Source organism: Halictus rubicundus, unplaced genomic scaffold (genome assembly GCF_050948215.1).
Source record: "Halictus rubicundus isolate RS-2024b unplaced genomic scaffold, iyHalRubi1_principal scaffold0139, whole genome shotgun sequence".
Taxonomy (NCBI): domain Eukaryota; kingdom Metazoa; phylum Arthropoda; class Insecta; order Hymenoptera; family Halictidae; genus Halictus; species Halictus rubicundus.
Genome location: NW_027488680.1, coordinates 474,145 through 494,006, shown reverse-complemented (window position 1 = coordinate 494,006; position 19,862 = coordinate 474,145). Strand labels below are relative to the sequence as shown.

The 19,862-nt window shown below is 40.5% G+C and overlaps 1 protein-coding gene across 2 annotated transcripts; it reads right to left on the bottom strand.

Annotated features, from left to right (window-relative positions):
* Positions 1–3,090: 3,090 nt before the first annotated feature.
* LOC143363819 (uncharacterized) lies at positions 3,091–15,414 on the bottom strand. 2 transcript variants are annotated; one of them, XM_076804350.1, is made up of 5 exons: positions 15,223–15,414; positions 14,745–14,870; positions 14,144–14,267; positions 3,467–3,668; positions 3,091–3,375 (listed from the first exon to the last, which is right to left on the bottom strand). In XM_076804350.1, the coding sequence occupies exons 2-5, from the start codon at positions 14,833–14,835 to the stop codon at positions 3,319–3,321; spliced, it is 474 nt and encodes a 157-aa protein (XP_076660465.1). In that variant the 5' UTR covers positions 14,836–14,870; positions 15,223–15,414; the 3' UTR covers positions 3,091–3,318. The 2 variants fall into 2 exon arrangements, with proteins under 2 accessions (XP_076660465.1, XP_076660464.1); XM_076804349.1 differs by having other exon boundaries at positions 15,227–15,414.
* Between the last annotated feature and the right edge of the window lie 4,448 nt (positions 15,415–19,862).

Here is a 19,862-nt window from a genome sequence, read left to right as displayed (position 1 = left end):
AGCACGTGTCAAATTTCTTTCAAAGAACTATAAGCTCCCATAAGTCTCATCAAAATGGGATTTTCGCATCTGAATATGATCCCTTGCCAGTATCGCCAGATAAGGTGAGGCAGCACAAATTGACGGGAAAAAGTTACCCTCTGTCTGCCAGTACCGGATTAGTCAGATATAAAACCCGTCATGTTACCGGGGGCTAGAACTTTCTGTGAACAATATTTTTTAGTGTTGGTGTTAATTTTTAAAACATAAACGCATGCTCTTCTGTGTAAAAAAGAGATATTGTACATACATAGTACAAATTAAAAAGTACTAACATAGCTATATTTCAGATGTCAGTTTTATTTCGGTATCTATTTCAGACGTTAAAACCACGTCTTGAAAAAGACGTCTTTAGGGGAGTCATATCGTCGTCATTTATTTCAATAATTCATCATAGATTTGAAGATACGAATTTTGGCCACGAACTCGGCCGAATTCGCCACTGTGCGATGGCTGGCAACTTGAGGTTGTACTCACACCCGAGTCGGAGCTTTCGTTGACACATGTTTAGAAAGTTAGGGGTCTTTACTGTGGACGATACCTTGTTCTTAAGGGATCTGGCCGCGGAGTGGGGATGGGCGAGGGTGTCTTCTAGGAGCGCGAGTGACTTCTCATTACTTATCGTGGAACCATCCGGAGACGTATTCGGCACTTTAAGTAATTTTGCGAGTGAATCGATCTGGGAGCAGGAGCAAGTGTGTGAAGTGAGAACAACATAATTCCACATCGTCATTCTTGTAATATTCAGACAAGTAAGTATTTTTATTGCTACTATTTGTTATCGTTCGTGTTTTTGCTTATGCTCTTCCGCTATATTTGTTACATTGATATAACTTCTCTTAATTTCCGTATATATCTCTTTAATTAATGTTTAAATTAGTATGTTTTCTTATAAACCATGCCACAGAAATTTTGACTGTATTTTTCAATTCTAGGCAAGCAAACAATGGAAACTGCAACGTGGACGGTGGTTCAGTTCATCGAAGATGGCAGCATGGAGGCAGTGCTAACAAAGTGGTTAGAGGGCGAAAATTGTTACTGGCCACCACTGCAACGGGGTCGTTTGATGACCGCAATAAAAAAAATGGAGGCCAGTAACAATTTATGGACCAAGTACAAGGTCAAGATTTTTAGAAACAGCACTTTCGGTAAGTTACAATTTGTTCAGGATTCAAGCGTTGGAATTCGGCGGCTATTGTCTCAACTGGCGACCGCTGTATCATACAGTTTTTGTCTCGTATGTCAACACGCGGTAAGAACGCGTGTCGCCGTTGCTCGACACCGCGTAGCAACAGTTTCGTCTCTCATTGGCCGAATTTCAACGCTCGAATCCTTCAAATCGAGACAAACAAGGATTATCCGATTCGGGAGCACCAATCACGGTGCTCCACATTCGATGGTCCTTGTTATTGAAGGCATCTGCGTGTGCCTTCTCGCTCTCTTAATGTTCGTCACTCGCATCACGCTGCTTAACGCTCTTAACGTTCGTCTTCAGTCATATTTCTCGCGCTAGTTTGCTGCTCGCGCTCGTCTCGCTCAGGTCAGATTTCAAAATCTCTCGCTCGGAGACTCTCGCGATCTCGAACTGCTCTTTCGCAGTATTTTCTACAATCTTCCGCGCCACGTTACGTGCATTCTGCCGCGTGTTGAAGATCTCCGTCGCCCGCGTTAAAGATTTCCGTATCGCGGTGGCACGCGTTTCGCGTTCCGACGGCAGAAATCTGCACGCGCAAGATATCCGTCCATCCGCCGGCTCGCGATTCTCGATCGCGCTTTCTCTCTCTCGATCGTGCGCACCTCGTGACGTCCTCGTTCTCTCCATCGCTCGCGAGTGACCGGCTGGTCGTGCCGCCTGTGATCGGTCTGCGATCAATAAAGTGCAGTTTAATATCTCTCTCTCTCTCTCTCTCTCTCCGTCAAACTCTGACTCTCTACTTCCGCGACCGCGACCTACCTCGCATATATAGCCCGATGGTCCTTAATACATACACCCGAATCGGATCACCTACATCGCTCGCGGTCGTCGCACCTTCCTTACTCTCTCACATTCATTCGCACCCGCTCGCTCGGGCATTCACCTGTCGTTGCGTTGATGTTTTTCGGCCATCCGCGGACGACCTGCTCCACAAAAACGCTGGTCGTTTTTGCGTTTTCGCTGACCTAATCGGCGATTTCCGCCAACGGCTCCGTCCCCTACGTTTATGTTAAACAAAAACGAACAAACAAAAAGAAACAAAGAAACAACTGACAAACTAAAACATGAAAATAAACAAACAAACAAACTTATATTTTATATATATTTATTTTTTATTTATTTATTTTTATTTCCTTACAGAATATTTATTATATAATTTATGATAGGGGAATATTCAAAGTAAAATTAAAATTAAACAGAAACAAACAAACAAAACAAACTAAAACATCGAAATAAACAAACAAACAAACGAAAAGAAAAGAAATCATCTATAATAATAATTATGATTAATATTGATGCCGCGGCCTCTTGGAAATAACATTGTAGCGGCGTGAAGTGAGCGTGAAGAGAGAAAGAGAAAGAATGTGTCAGTACGCGTGAAGTGAGCATGAAGAAAGAGAGCGAGGATGAACAAATGAGCGTGAAGAAAGAGAGCGAGTATGAACAAATGAGCGCGAAGGAAGAGAGAGAAAGAATGAGTAAATACGTGTGAAGGAGCGAAAGAAAAGATAGAACGTAGAGACGCGTGCGTGTAGTTTTCACCAGAAGCAAACGAACCAGCGTGTGAGACGGTTGCAAACCGCGTGTAAAAAAGTAATAAAAGTGAATTCCAAGAATACAGCGTGAAAAGTGTGTTAGAAAAATCGAAGTAAGCAAACGGTCGAGGCAGGCCATGTGGTTTTTGTCAGCGCGTTGCCCTTCCACAAGGGAAAGTCCTTTAGCTTGGGGGTGTCATAAACAAGGGGGCATACTGTCGAAGGCGTTCTCACGGCTGAGGATTTTTGGGACAGCAGGACATTCTGATTCTGACTGTCGTCGTGTACAGTTGTCGTGAATAAAGATTCATAGTATTTTGTAATACGCCCACATTTATTTAAGTTAACGATATCGCGTTATCTATCTTTCTAGTACTTTCTTACAAGTGAATAAAAGAAGCCTAACAACATTATAAAAATAATTTATAATTACTTTGTATTTAAATTATATAATAAGAATTATATTTATTATTATTTTAATTTATAGTTATTATTATTTATTTTAGTTTATTTTATCGCCTGTGTGTGATGAAAGCAGCCTCTCTTTTTTTAGCCCCGCATCCGCTGGCGGTACTCCGCCCGCTTTATCAGCTTGGCCAATTTATTCTGAAACATAATATTATGCTTTATAATTTTTTAATTATTCACCATTTATTTATTATTTTATTATTTCTTCATTTATTCTATATTTACTTACATAAGAATCATAATTTAGCCTAGCCGTGGAGGTGGGCGGGGGCCCACGTTCAAATGGCCTCGGGATGCGGGAGGGCGGAAAGTTGGGCGGCAACAATTTTACCGCAATGGGCCACGGTATCTGCGAGGCCCGTGGCGTTGGGGCGGATGGCCCCTGTTCTAAGGACATTTTTTCAAATTTGATGGTGTTTGGTTCCATAATTCTGGAAAAGCATAATTCTGGAAAAGAAAAAAGAATTACTTCATGCGCCGTCTCGAAAATGTCGGATTCAAATTGACGCGTATTATAGTGTTGTTTGGAATTTGGAAGTGTGCAAGAACGGTTTTTTCGGGATCGTATCGGATTCTCGAACAAAGATTGTAAGTCATTGCAGGTGTGCAATAATTCGAAAGAATCGGTTACCCAATCGTTGGGACGGGTCGGAAATCCATAGGATCGAGATCAATCACTGAAGAGCAAAATTCTTCACTGATTCGTCTCGACCCCATGGATTTCCGACACGTCCGAACGATTCAGTGCACGACTCTTGCGAATTATTGCACACCGGCAGTCACTCACAATCTTTGTTCGAGAATATGATACGATGTCGAACAAAACATTCTCGCACACTTTTAAATTGTATATATCACTATAACACTTCACGACGCGTCCAACGAATCAAGTCTATTCGTCTAATGTAACAAAAATGTTTATATCTCAGAAACGGTTGACCTTTCGACCTATGTTTACTATAGCTTTTTCACTCAGCACTGTGTATCCTATATACCATATAAATATTGAATGGTTTTTTTTTAACACCCTGTATATATATATATATAACATGTATCCAACGGCAGAAGGTGAAGTTTTCAAGCTACTACACGCTGTAAGGAAAATAAATTGTAGGGACAACCTGAGAATAAATGAAGGGATCGTTTGCGGTGCAATTACAAAATTGTCTCTACCTGAAATACTTGCACTTGTGAAGACCATTCAACGTTTATGAACTCAATGGATACATATATAGAAACAACTTATCGTGATCATGAATAAATTACTTCTGTGAATTTGATTGCAAAGTGGGAGAACATCGACTCGATAATTTCATAGGGTGGATAATAAAAATCTCCTTGTGGATTTTAACCAAAGAACACACCCCCCCCCCCCGCCCTAAAGAACAAATTCGGTCATTCAAAATAGGCAGAATTTTTCATCGAAATAGATAGTTTTTTGCAAATATCTCGGAAAATAAAGAGACCGCCGTACTGTGCGGACTAATGGCCTGTTTTTGGGCACTTCTCGTAATTTGGTTATTAATGTATAAATATGTATCAGAAATTGTTTGCAGAAAATTAAATTTACTGTGGCGGCCGTGCAAATAGCACGCCGACGAACCGCCAATATACATTGTAAACGCGGCGGCGACCGTCCTCGGAAAGCCGCAAAGAAACACGTGAAGATCGGCTCCGGGGACGGTCGCCATCTGTTAAACAATTGACTGACGCGAGGGAGAGGTGGTCAGTCAAAGGTATGCGATCGACACTCGGTCGCGAACGTCGATACAGGGCAGTCGACGGTCCACCGACCAATAAAGACGTATACCACCGAACACGGCCTCGATCATTACACCGGACACCCACATTTACCAATATAATTAATAAATTTAACAAAGATTTTATTTTTAAAAACATTCAATTTAAAACGAAATTAATAATAAATGAAGTATATGCAAAATTAGTAATAAGAGACTTGAGCAAATTATAATAGTAGTAAACAAAATAAGCAAACTTAACAAATCACTATTCGCTATAAACAATTTCGATCTATCTTTACATTCTTATTACTTTTCCAGTAGGTGTAAAACATATATTAAAAACAAATTAAGAATACGTAAAATGACATGATGCGAGTTACATGATGCGTAGTAGACATGATGCGCCTCCCCTCAGGTCAATCAACGAATGGGGATGAGTCTTTCGGGATTTTCGGGTCCATCCCTTGGAAGAGTTGGACACCAACGAGATGGCCAGCAAACGGACCCCGGACAGCAAACGCAGCAGTCATTCCGTTGTTATCAGACTTTCGCGATCGTACGCAACCACAGCACTTTCAATCGGATCCCGTTACCCAATATTAAATTGGCGGGTAACTTTTCGGCGATACGGGTACGCGACGCGTTCACAACGGTGAATCCGAGCCTTACAACCTCGGGTGGATATACAGTGGAAATCCGCGCGGCACACTCGATAGTCGCATCGCAAAACACTGGATCAGGTTATTCGGCTATCGAAACTTGCCAGTTAGTCGTTCCTAAACCATTCGAGAGTAAAATATTATTGTTTTCATTTATTGAAACAGCCCCTTGCGGGCCACACGGGGATACCGCTCCATCTCCGTCAAGGTGGTGGGCCTCCTCGCAACGGTTCCATCGTTCCATTTGGCGGCGGCAGAGCGTGGGAAGTTATACCACATCGCCTGCTCGTTCCGCCGCCCGGTGGAGGTGGAGCTTATGCGCGGGGAGGATGAGGAGCTTGTGGCTCTGATACGCCAAGCCCGGGCGGATACGTTTGCTGAATGGGGGAAACTGCTCGCTACGGAAAACACTTCAACAAGCAAGCGCTTTAAGAGAAGCTTTCCTAGGCGTATCAAGCAGAGATTGGTGCGTGTCACAAGCACATTCGAAGCGAGATCACCGTCACAACGCTAAACTGGTGCGGATACCTACACAGACTGAGCCTAATCAAGATGCATGGGGTACTAAGTACCAAAAAGTGGGATCCGATAATCTCTGGGGATTGAAATGTACAGAAGTGAATGTGTGGCCTACCCATGTTGTCGGCGCTAGTATGTATGAGATACATCCTGACATAGAAGCAAATAACCCCAGCGTTAGGTGTTATGGAGCGACTGATACATATTGGATGATCTCGACAACTGTTGCTGGGGCTAAGGAGCAGTTTATAATTAGGCCGAAACAGCCGTTTATATTTTTCTGCAAAGGACTTGTTAGAGTTGTTTTAGCTCATGTAATTGTTAGCAAAAACAAACTTCCTTCAGGACAGTGCATTTATGCGTTGTCACGTCCGGTGGTTCGACCGTAAATGAATAAACGCTTAGATAAAGAATTAGTATTAATTATTATAGAAAAACCCGATGATGTCGCGCGAGAGGAAATAAAATAAGATTAAAGTATATGTTAGCAATTCTACGCAGTTAGGTAGCGCGGAAAAAGACTCCAACTTATCTTCCTGCAAGACACGCAGACGAAGATCAGTTTACACCTTGGAAACAAACAAGAAGAATATTATGCCGAATTACAAGAAAAGACGTCGACTTCATAAGTAAAAGAACCCTGGCAACACACAGCTGACTAATCAGGAGACATTGAGAAGATCAACTCCTCAAAATGAGTTCAGTCAGTTAGTAAAAGATCCATACGTTAGACGCGTCGTGCAATTATTAACAGTTCTTTTTAAAATCTACGAGTTTCGACGTATAAGTCCCGCGAAGTGCTCGTGAAAGTTCAGCAACTTCGACCTGCGAGCCACTGCGGAAAACCAGCGACTACAACCTGCGAGCGCCCTCCCGAAATCAGCGACTGCAAACTTGCGAGCGATCTCCAAGAATCAGCGACTCGATAAATTAATATTATTATAAAGCGAAACACTTGTAAGCCCTCTAGCTTATGCGCTATACAAAATCCCTGCTTGTAAAGTAAAGTCAAACTTCGAATATCTGATTCAGCACCTAATTCTGAATAAATCGATAATTTTGTTGTTTTTTAAAAATACGGATACAACTTATTTAATCAATCCTCAATTTCCCGAATCGTAGCCGATGAATGCAGGTAGGTTCAAAACTGCGACTTATCCCCAAAAAATTATAATCCGCCCCACCTGGGACATAACAAAAATTGGTGACAGCGGTGGGATAAAGCGCAGTGACAAAGACCTTTGATCAACAAAATATTAGAAAGTTTTGGAAAGAACCTTCAATATATGAGTATGTATATCGGAAAATTAGTCCAGAGAAGCTGCTATCAATCCTCAGCACATCAACTTGTATGGGTAAACCAGTGATAAATTACATCAGAAACCCTGATATCCCAGAGACCAACTATATAAAATCGATGAAGGTAATAGCGGGACAAAGGATCAATTCAGAAAGACAACAATGCCTGTCCCAAGGCCGAATTATCGCCCAGAGGAAGAGGTGTTAGAAGAATTCTACGGGCCTATAGATGGGATAGTACCGACCCACTATCCAGAAACATACCGGAACCTCCTGAATCTGTACTGTGTCGTCGCACCACGACAAGAGACGTCCTATATACCTCACTGAAATAGGATATGTCGTGCGTGTTATGGCCGCCTGATCAGAAGGGAACAATGGTATTGTGAAGAAGGAGGCTGGCACATCTTGTGTCAGCTAGATCCAGCCCAAACCTACTCCAAATATGGACTGCCCGCCGGGAATTTTCCGGACCGAGACGTACGGAGGAGACGTATGGACTACCGCCCCGAAGAGGAGGTATTGGAGGAATTTTATGGGCCGATAGATGGGGTAATACCACACCATTACCCTGAAACGTACCGGAATCTTCTAAACTTATACTGCGTGTGTACATCACAGCAAGAAGCATCGTACGTGTACCACCAAAATAGGATATGCCGGACATGTTATGGCCGCCTAACCCCAAGAGAGCACTGGTACTACGAGCAAGGGGCTGGCACATCGTGTGTCAGCTGAACCCGGCCCACACCTACTCCAAATGCCAAGACTGCGGTCGGCAACTAGGAAGGGTCCGTCAGGCATGGGAGTGCACGGAATGCATCGAAGAGAACTTCGAAATGAACGTGGACGAGTGATGACCTGATCCACACTGGCTACGCCCAAGAAGTAGTCACCCGATGGTGACAAGCGCACCCACACCATGTACACATTTTTTTTCTTCTCATCCCATTACATTTGGATCCTTCAGTGCAGGAATATTAGCAGTCCTTATAATCCTCAAATTTATAAAGGTGTCACGTCCGGTGGTTCGACCGCCAACGAATAAACCCTCAGATGAAGAATTATTATGAATTATTATGGACATCCGATGATGTCGCGCGAGGAGAAGTAAAAATAGGATTAAGATATATGTTAAAAATTCTACGCAGTAAGGTAGCACGAGAAACGTATCCAACTTATCTTCCTGCAAGACACGCAGATGAAGATCAGTTTTCACCCTGAGAAGAAACAGGAAAGGTGTCCAATTATGCCAAATTATAAGAAAAGACGCCGACTTCATGGTAAAAAGATCCTGTCGGCATACAGCTGACTAGTCAGGAGACATCAAGAAGATAAAAAGATGCAAGGTAGAGACTCCTGTGCCAGCATCTTTGAAAAACAAAGGACTGTCCATCTCATAAAAAGGGGGACCAACTCCTCAAATTCAGTTATAAACAGTCAGTCGGTCAGACAATCGTGAACAATCAGTTATTCAGTCATAGTCAATAGTCCAGTAACCTCTTTTGAAGTTAAAATAGTTCATTCAGTTGTTTCGCGACAAACCGTTTCAAAGACCAGTGTCAGCAGTCGGAGTATATTGTAACCGAATTCGAACCCGTGATCACGGTAATATTAATATTATTATTATTATTATCAAACTATTTATAAGCACTCCAGTATATGCGCTATATAAACCATATTTGTAAAATCAAATTTGTAATCTCTGATTCAGAACCACACTTTGAATAAATCAATAATATTGTTGTTTTCAAAATAAGGGTACAAAGTTATTTAAACGATCCTCAATTTCCCGAACCATAGCCGGTGTATGCAGGTAGGTTTGAAACTGCGTCCTATCCTCTTAAAATCGTAATTCATCCCACTCGGGACGTAACACTATCAAAGCTTGCAAAGGAGTATCTTTGTGTTATGGCAACATCTGTTCCTTCCGAAAGAGTATTCTCAAAGACTGGCGAAATAATTAGTAAAAAAAAAAAGAAATAGATTAAAAGACAATATAGTGAATAAAATATTGCTTCTTAATATGTACAAAATAAATCCTTCATTATGTCTATTTCGTATATTTTCGTTTTATCTACGTTTTTTTCTTGCCGAAATGTTCCAGTATTTCCACTCGCGGCATTTCTATACTCATGTCAGGTCGGAACTCACAGTCAAATTTAAAGCATCGAGATATTTGAAGGAATCATTTGGCAATCGATACATATAGTACAGAAACAACTTATAGTGATCATGAATAAATAACTTCTGTGAATTTGATTGCAAAGTGAAAAAACATTGACCACTTCGACTCAATAATTTCATACCTCCCTTCATATATTAATGTATATATATATAAGGCGCTAAAACTCATGGAACGTAAAGAATATATTTCGCAGAAGTTATAAGGGAATAGCAATCCCTAAGACCCGCATCCTATAAATTCCAAATTCAAGAAAACAAAATCTATTCAAATTAAAACATTGATAAAGAAATAATGAGGAAATACCTGCAAAATTACTTCTTAACCGTTGAAAAGGAAACATGAGACCCTGGGGTGACCGAGGAACCAGTGCGTGAGGTAAAGAGCGAACCAGCACTGCATCCGTTGGCGAACCTCACCCATTTGAAAACACTGGAAATAAATAATAACATGTATCACTCAATGAATACATATATAGAAACAACTTATAGTGATCATGAATAAATAACTTCTGTGAATTTGATTGCAAAGTGAAAAAACATTGACCACTTCGACTCAATAATTTCATACCTCCCTTCATATATTAATGTATATATATATAAGGCGCTAAAACTCATGGAACGTAAAGAATATATTTCGCAGAAGTTATAAGGGAATAGCAATCCCTAAGACCCGTATCCTATAAATTCCAAATTCAAGAAAACAAAATCTATTCAAATTAAAACATTGATAAAGAAATAATGAGGAAATACCTGCAAAATTACTTCTTAACCGTTGAAAACGAAACATGAGGCCCTGGGGTGACCGAGGAACCAGTGCGTGAGGTAAAGAGCGAACCAGCATTGCATCCGTTGGCCAACCTCACCCATTTGAAAACACTGGAAATAAATAATAACATGTATCACTCAATGAATACATATATAGAAACAACTTATAGTGATCATGAATAAATAACTTCTGTGAATTTGATTGCAAAGTGAAAAAACATTGACCACTTCGACTCAATAATTTCATACCTCCCTTCATATATTAATGTATATATATATAAGGCGCTAAAACTCATGGAACGTAAAGAATATATTTCGCAGAAGTTATAAGGGAATAGCAATCCCTAAGACCCGTATCCTATAAATTCCAAATTCAAGAAAACAAAATCTATTCAAATTAAAACATTGATAAAGAAATAATGAGGAAATACCTGCAAAATTACTTCTTAACCGTTGAAAACGAAACATGAGGCCCTGGGGTGACCGAGGAACCAGTGCGTGAGGTAAAGAGCGAACCAGCATTGCATCCGTTGGCCAACCTCACCCATTTGAAAACACTGGAAATAAATAATAACATGTATCCAACGGCAGAAGGTGAAGTTTCCAAGCTACTACACGCGGTAAGGAAAATAAATTGTAGGGACAACTTGAGAATAAATGAAGGGATCGTTTGCGGTGCAATTAGAAATTGTCTCTACCTGAAATACTTGCACTTGTGAAGACTTCATTCAACGTTGATGAACTCAATGGATACATATACAATAGTATATCATGAATAAATTTCTTCTGTGAATTTGATTGCAAAGTTCAAGAACATTGACCCCATCGACTCAATAATTTCATAGGGTGGATAATAAAAATTCCCTTGTAGATTGTTATGACACACAGCCATTTCGGAGGAAAGACCATTAGACCTCGGGATACTTTTACAAGGGTCTCGAGAAGGCCTAAGCATTTTTTATATACACGTTACCAGTTAAGGCCTAATCGTCACGGGTTAGGCATCCGCGTAGTGCATGAGGGTTAGAGACCCTAAGGCAGACCCCTTGGGCCATCAGTTTGGGGACCCCTAATAAACATAGTTGCCAGATGACTGGAACAAAGTGACTCTTCTGCCAAGTCCTTGGAAAATCTAGCTTTTCCAAGGAAGCATTGTTCCCAAACTCGATGGTCCTCGCCCTCATGGGACAAGGGGGTAATAAACCATAGGCACGTGCTGGCCACTTGGGCCCTTTTTTTCGTCACGCTGCTCTGGGGTCTGGCAATCGTCACGTGCTGGTCTAGGCACTTTCTCTACGCGTTTGACTTGGGGTGGGGACTTCCTCCACCACCAACAGGGGTTGCATACAAATGACTCCTCCCTCAAGTCAATCAGCAAGTGAGATTTCTTTCCCCCAAAAATGGGACCATCTCCCACTCTTCTCCAAAGTCACCACCGAGGTGAAGAGCGAGCTGACCCCAGAGCAGAAATTAGATACAAACTTGTTCTCAAAGGAAACCGAATAATCACCAGTCCGAATGTAAACTGTATATAGTCATTGTTCTAATAAACCAAAGTTGTTATTGCAAAGGAAGGTGTCGGGTCATTAATTCGACAAAATAACACGCAGAACCTCTCCTACAATTGCGAGAAACTGCACGACATAACATAGATTTTAATGAAAGAACTCTCCTCCATCCTAAAGAACAAATTCGGTCATTGAAAATAGGCAGAATTCGCAATGGAGACTCTGACAGTTTTTTGCAAATATCTCAGAAAATAAAGAGACCTCCGTACAGTGCGGACAAATGGTCTGTCTTCGGGCACTTCTCGTAATTTGGTTATTAATGTATATATTAATGTACAATAACCAGCAAAACTGAGTCTACACTATTTGAAGCAACATAACTTTTTAAAAATTAGATCAAATGACTTGAATTTTATTGAGAAGTTAGAAGGATTAGTTTATTAGACGAGGTGTAGGAAGGAATGGGAAGAGGTGGAAAGGTTGCAGGAGAGGTTTCTGAGGTGGGTCCTAGGAGTAGAGAGGTACGCACCGCGGTATATGGTGCGGTAACAGCTGCAGAGGGAGTTGTTGAGAGGGAGGGCGGGGTTGAGGGCATGGGGGTACCAGAAGAAGTTGAGGGTGGAAAAAGGGGGGGAGCTAGCTAGGTTGTGCTGGGAGCAGGGAAGAGGAAGGGGCAGAAGGGGAGGGGAGGTTGTAGGGTGGGTGAAGGAGTGACGGCGTTTTTGGGAAGAGAGGGGCTGGACAGCGGAGGAGGCGGAGGAGATGATGGAGGAGAGGATAGAGGCAGTGAGTGAGGAGATAGTGAAAGGGGAAAAGAAGAAGCAACAGGGGAGAGATGGGAAAAGATAGGAAGCGCAAGGTACAACATGTGGTACGGGAGGGTGAAGGGAGAGCGGATACCGGGGTATCTGAAGAAAGGCTGGGGAGAGAGCAGGTGGCAAAGGGTGGCCAGGTACAGGTTGGGAAACGAGATGAGAGGTGGAAAGTATTGGTTGGAGGAGGAGAAGAAAGTATGTAAGGTCTGTGGGTGAGAGGAGGAAACGGGGGAACATGTGTGGGAAATGTGTAAGGGAGGGTTGAGGGGAGTGGTTGGCAGGGGATGGTGGGGAAGTATTAGGGGATGAAGGAGGAGAGGAATGGATGAGGAAGGTGGATGAATGGAGGAAGAGCAGGAATGGAGAGATATGGGAGATGAAGTAAATGGAGAGAATGCATAGGAATGGAGTGAAAGAGAGAGCAGCCGAAAGAGGAGGTCCAGGAGGCATGGGAAGGATGGGTGAGGTGCAGGGAGGGGAGAGAGCAGAGAAGCATGTATGTGTGGGACAGGGAAAAATAATAACGCGGCGGATATTAGTGAAAGATCGTTCTCTCTCTCTATGGCGTGTTTTTAGGACACGTTTAATTAAGTTAGGGTAAGTTAGGATAAGTTTAAGGTTAAGATTGGGGTAAGAGGGAGATGTAATTAAAATTGTAACCCCGAGGGGAATCAATAATTGATATATATATTAGACGAGGTGTACAAAATTTTTGAAAAAAATTTTAATTGGTCGGAATCGCAAAAGAAATAGTAAAAGTTGGTTTTTTCAGCTTTTTTATCAGAGCCTGTATTGAAAATTTAAGGAATGTATTTGATTTGCTCGAATAAATTATATCTACGCTTAAAATTTCACAGATATTGGTTAATTCGATTACGAGTTATAAACGATTAAAAGTGTGGTTTTAAGTCGAAAATCATGAAAAACGGCAATTTTTCCACTTTTAAGCGTTTATAACTCGTAAACGAATTAACCAATATCGGTGAAATTTTCAGCATGGATGTAATTTACTCAAGCGAATCAAACACATTTTTTAAATTTTCAATACAGGCTCAGATAAAAAAGCTAAAAAAACCAACTGTTACTATTTCTTTTGCGATTCCGACCAATTCAAACTTTTTTCAAAAATTTTTTACACCTCGTCTAACAAACTAAACCTTCCAACTTCTCAATAAAATTCAAGTCATTTGATCAGATTTTCAAAAAGTTATGTTGGCTCAAATAGTGTAGACTCAGTTTTGCTGGTTAGTGTATGTATATAAAGCGAGAAAACTCAAGGAACGTAAAGAATATATTTCGCAGAAGTTACAAGGGAATAGCAATCCCTAAGACCCATATCCTATAAATTCCAAATTCAAGGTAACAAGATCTATTCAAATTAAAACATTAATAAAGAAATAATGAGAAAATACCTGTGAAATTTCTTCTTAACTGTTGAAAACAAAACACGAGGCCCTGGGGTGACCGAGGAACCAGTCAGTGAGGTGAACAGCGAACCCACATTGCATCCAATGGCCGGCCTCACACTTGAAAACACTGAAAATAAATAATAACATGTATTCAACGGCAGAAGGTAAAGTTTTTAAGCTACTACACGCGGTAAGGAAAATAAATTATAGGGACAACCTGAGAATAAATGAAGGGATCGTTTGCGGTGCGATTAGAAATTGTCTCTACCTGAAATACATCCACTTGTGCACTTCATTCAACGTTTATAAACTCAATGAATAGATATATAGAAACAACTTATAGTGATCATGTATAAATAACTTCTGTGAATATGATTGCAAAGTGAAAAAACATTGACCACTTCGACTCGATAATTTCATACCTCCCTTCATATATTAATGTATATATATATAAGGCGCTAAAACTCATGGAACCTAAAGAATATATTTCGCAGAAGTTATAAGGGAATAGCAATCCCTAAGACCCGTATCCTATAAATTCCAAATTCAAGAAAACAAAATCTATTCAAATTAAAACATTGATAAAGAAATAATGAGGAAATACCTGCAAAATTACTTCTTAACCGTTGAAAAGGAAACATGAGACCCTGGGGTGACCGAGGAACCAGTGCGTGAGGTAAAGACCGAACCAGCATTGCATCCGTTGGCCAACCTCACCCATTTGAAAACACTGGAAATAAATAATAACATGTATCACTCAATGAATACATATATAGAAACAACTTATAGTGATCATGAATAAATAACTTCTGTGAATTTGATTGCAAAATGGGAGAACATCGACTCGATAATTTCATAGGGTGGATAATAAAAATCTCCTTGTACATTTTAACCAAAGAACCCTCCCGCGCCCTAAAGAACAAATTCGGTCATTCAAAATAGGCAGAAGTTTACATCAAAATAGACAGTTTTTGCAAATATCTCGGAAAATAAAGAGACCGCCGTACTGTGCGGACAAATGGCCTGTTTTCGGGAAAACTTATCAAAATGTATACTCCAAACCTAATCGCCATAATACGTACTTACAACACACGGCACTGACACGAATGGCTGCTCTGAAGTGAATACTGGCCGACGCTTGCGAGCGAATGTTCGATGGCATTCCTTCGACCGCCTTCGGAACCGATCTTCGCTTCTTTCTCTGCAGCTTCCCGTGGACCGTCGCCGCGCCGCCGCGTATACAATGTATGTTGGCGGTTCGTCGGCGTGCTTGCCGCTGCGCGATGCCCAGGCTGCCACATGTCCATTTTCATCTGTCTTTTTCGGCGGTTTATTTGACTTCGAATAATTTCCGGAGGCGCGTTCGAATGCTGTAACGAGGACAGAGCAGTCAAAGACTGGCGCGCGCGTTGCAATGTATGTGGTTGTATCGCCCAATGACAAAGCAAGGATCAAATAAAACTCTAGTCTATATATAGACACTTATGAATCGTAGTTCTTTTTAGACCTTTGAAATTTTGAATCATTTCATTTTTGGTTTAATTTAGCTTCACACATGAATTTATTGACTCTGTTGTAAACATTTATTTCATAATAAAAAAAGAGAGACCGAGGTGTGTGCATGAATAATAGTGGTAAAGTATTTTTAAGTTATAACATTCGCAAAACATCGTATCCGGACCTAATCTAATCATACATTATCATTATTAGGATCATACTCTTATGCAAATGCACGTAGACTTTTTGACAGTGATACTGAAATAAATGTAATGTAACAATTACAATTTTTATTCTGTTATAACGTCTGACACCTGATCGTTCCATACTCCGGGTAAAAAAAAACATGTCCACTTAGGACCCTCCTCCCTATAAATATCCAACATTTAATAAAATTGAAAGATTCCCTTTTCAGTTCCTTTCTTATTCGTTATCCAACACGCCGGTGTTTCCATCTCGTATTCATCAGTCAGCTACACATCTGTAGGTAATACCATACCACAGACGAGGTATAGGAGTAGACCAATCACCCAATGTATTATTCTGTCTCACGCTCGGGGGGCTCTAGAGCCCCCGTACTATTCCGTGTCACATCCTACCGTATCATCCAGAACTAATATTGTGGAACCGATATTCTACAATGGCGCTGTTGCTGATATAATTTTAAATCTCATGTCGAGGATTCATATGATGAATGAAACAAAAGAATGTTGTTTCCTCTTAATTCCATTACGGCTGACACGCGAGTGCATCGAAGGAGACGTAATGTAATAATAATAATAACGTAACGTCTCCGGCTGAGAATATTTTGGTCCCGGATCGAATCCCGCATGGAACGATTTTTTTTTCGTTAAACACTTTTTTCTTGTTCTTTCTACTACATCAGTCGTCTTCCCTGTGCAATTACAACTACAACAGTGTAATAACATAATTATAAAAAATTAAATTAGTTCAATATTAGCCAAAAGTAAGAATGTAGTTTAAATTTAATTAAATAAAATACGACGTTGATATCATTAATTTCATTTGACTATTTAATAGCTACTTATTCAATGTACTTCTGATATTGCTTTTCATTCGCAGCATATATATTCTAATAAATTTAATTATTTGGGATTGATAAAAGATTGAACAACAATATTTATAATAACTAGTTTTGAACATTTTTTAAGGGTAATTAAATTTAAAAAACAAAAAGAATGATTTAAAAATACAAAATATATTTCAGTATATACCATTAAACCCGATTCTTTTTAATTTTTTCAGTTTAAATTTTACTTTGGTATTGTTCCGTCACAAGACAAAACAAATATTTCAATATAACCAAACATCTGGGTGGCAGACTTCGGCCTACCTCCAGTTTATCATGTTTGTAATGCACTAGCATTTATGGTAGCGGCCCGGGACAAAATTTACAACACTTTACCGGGCGCAGGTTTATAACGCCTTTCCGGACCCATCGAGTGAGGGTACCGCGCGTCCACCTCGGCACAAGGTTACCCTCCCTTTGGCAATGGTAGGCGCCAACGAAGATCAATGACAATGATTGACCAATCACGAACAAATTAGAAGACAGAGATTCTTAGACCCCACCCACACCGAGATTAGCTGCAAGGAGTGAAGAGACGACAAGACCAGTCAACCAACTAGCCTCAAATAAACAAGTATTCCTCCGAGCAACCGTAGAGTCGTAGTCCACCAGAGCAGCAGCGGTCGTAGTATCCGCGTATTTCTTTTTATTTCTTCGGTTCTGTTAACGTCAGAGTCGATAGTGCAAACCGACACGGACAAGAGTGTCCCTTGCACTGCATTCCAGACAGAGTTGGGCACTATTTAGATAACAAATTATTTAAATAAGGATTCGAATCAAAGATATTTTATCTTTATTCGTTATTCGAAAGTTCGAATAAAAAAAGTATCTCTGTCGAATAAATAATTTTATTAGACGAGAATTTATCGGACGAATAGAGAGAATTTTTTTTATTCGAAGCGGATTTATTCGAACTTGGAATAAATTTTCATCTTTTATCTGTATCTTTTATTCAAAGGCTTCGGATAAATCTTCGAATAACTTTTGCCAGCTCGAATAAGCGGCGACGAGGTCCGACGAACGCCGATCTTCAAAGACCCAGCGACTGACAAACGGTATACAATGTAAGCAGATGGAGAATCGCGCACGAATGAAAGTTCAAACTTTTAGATTTTTCAATATACCTCCATAAAATTGCGGCGAGTGAATTGAGGGGCTTTTCCTGATGAAAATGAGTCCAAACTCGAGTGTAATCGAACAATTTTATTGATACGTAATGTTACGATAAAAATTAAAATCTTGTTGAAGATAATCCAAATGATGTCGTGTTTGGACTCATTTTCATCTGGATAAGCTCTACAACTTATTCGTATTAAAAATACTATTCGCATTAACACTATTCCTACCGAAACTTCGCGTATACCTATTTCTACCGCGACCGGTCAAATGACCGGTCTGTAGCACAACTTATATTTTTTAATATAGAATGAAGATAATAGCCAATTTGACAGTATAAAAATATAGTTTCTTTTATTTAGGAGTATATAATGTATATTTTATTCGTTTTCACCGCATAATATTTCGTTTACTATACCCTGTTGGGCCTGATGTTCCCCTAAACATATTATGAATAGGTGCTCTTCCAGGATTAGACCCTTCTTTTACTTCTTGCCAAACAGTTCCGTCTATAGCAGTTTCGATTACCTCTTCCTCATTCTCGCTATCGGAAGTAACTAAAAATCTCCTTCTCTTTCGTCCTCTACGTACGTTCGAAACATTCCCTTCGTCCTCATCGGTGTTCGAGTCGTTCTCAAATAGATCATAATTTTCCGTATTGTCATTTGCAATATCAAAAATTTCGAACGTCTTTACATTTTGGGAATGAATATTCAAGGGATAAAATAAAAACTAAAATATAAAAATGTAAATCAAGATGGATAAAAAAATGAACAAAAGATAAAATGTGAAACTTGCTACGAAGTATTGTTGGTTTGTTCACTTTTTTGAAAATGACACTTATAACGCGTAATACAATAGAAAATAAAAGTAGAATAATAATAGAATAAAAATACAAAATAGTAAAAGACTGCCGAATATGCTCCTTGTAACTTTCACGTTTTGATGCTCTCTGTCCAGCTCACGAGACTTTACTGATTTGAATTCGTGAGAAGACGTCTAGGCATCTCCTTCGGCTATGATTTTATTTATTTTACAGTCATAGTAGATAAGACGGTGTAAGAAAATCCGAGGTTCTGGACCGCTTCGGATACCAATCAAGCAAATAAAGACCGCGAGGCCGATAGGCGAGCGAGGACTGTAAGCACTTTTCGGCTAAAATCATGCCACAACTGCATTACCTTCCGTTTGTAACGACTTTATAGTTTCGGAATTGAGTCTTTGAAAGAATACTATTACAAAAAGATATAAATCGATCTACCGGTCAAATGACCGGTCGTGGTAGGTAAGACAGACTACAAATTTTTCTCAGAAAATAAACAATAAAAAAAGAAGTAAATATTGAAAAATGTATTATACGCATATTGTAGGAAAAGTCGTGAAGTTTAAAGGCGATTCAACTACGTTGTATATAGGAAATTCTAATCGAAATTTTAAAAACGGTCATTTGACCGGTCGCGGTAGGAGTTTGGACTCATTTTCTTCAGGAAAAGCCCCTAACAATTCACTCGTCACAATTTTATGAAGGTATATTGAAAAATCTAAAATTTGAACTTTCATTCGATGCGGGTTTCGATGGCGGACGAAAAGATTCTCAGCCGGAGACGTTTTACGGCCTTTTTTTTTTTTTTATCGTGAGGAAATGTTTTATACATACCCCGACTCCCTGGGGGAAGCCGGGGTTATGTGGGATTCTCTCCGGGGGGCGAAGCCCCCGGAGACTACCCACTAAAACCTCACGCCCACCTAAGCTACACGGGAGGTGCCTGGATCACGCGAGTACTCAACAGGACACCTCCCAGCTATCATCATACCCCGGGGGAGGGGTTAACCTCCCCCACTGCCTACGCTATAAGACCCCGGGCGGAGGGACCCGCCCGGTGTCCCCATCCCTGGAGCCTTCGGATTGGGCTTCCCGAGCCCCAGCTCGGTCCACCCACAGCTCCCGGAGTCTTCGTGCCCCGCTCGGGGCCGGTATCCCGAAGGAACCAGCCCCGGCCGAGGCAAGAAGACGCCGCC

Coding starts and splice junctions, on each gene's coding strand:
- LOC143363819 (XM_076804350.1), bottom strand. CDS start 14,835: ATGCTGGTTCGGTCTTTACCTCACGCACTGGTTCCTCGGTCACCCCAG. Junction 3,669..14,143: donor GTTAAGAAGAAATTTCACAG/GTATTTTCTCAT, acceptor ATGCTTTTCCAG/AATTATGGAACCAAACACCA. Junction 3,376..3,466: donor GGCTAAATTATGATTCTTAT/GTAAGTAAATAT, acceptor ATTATGTTTCAG/AATAAATTGGCCAAGCTGAT.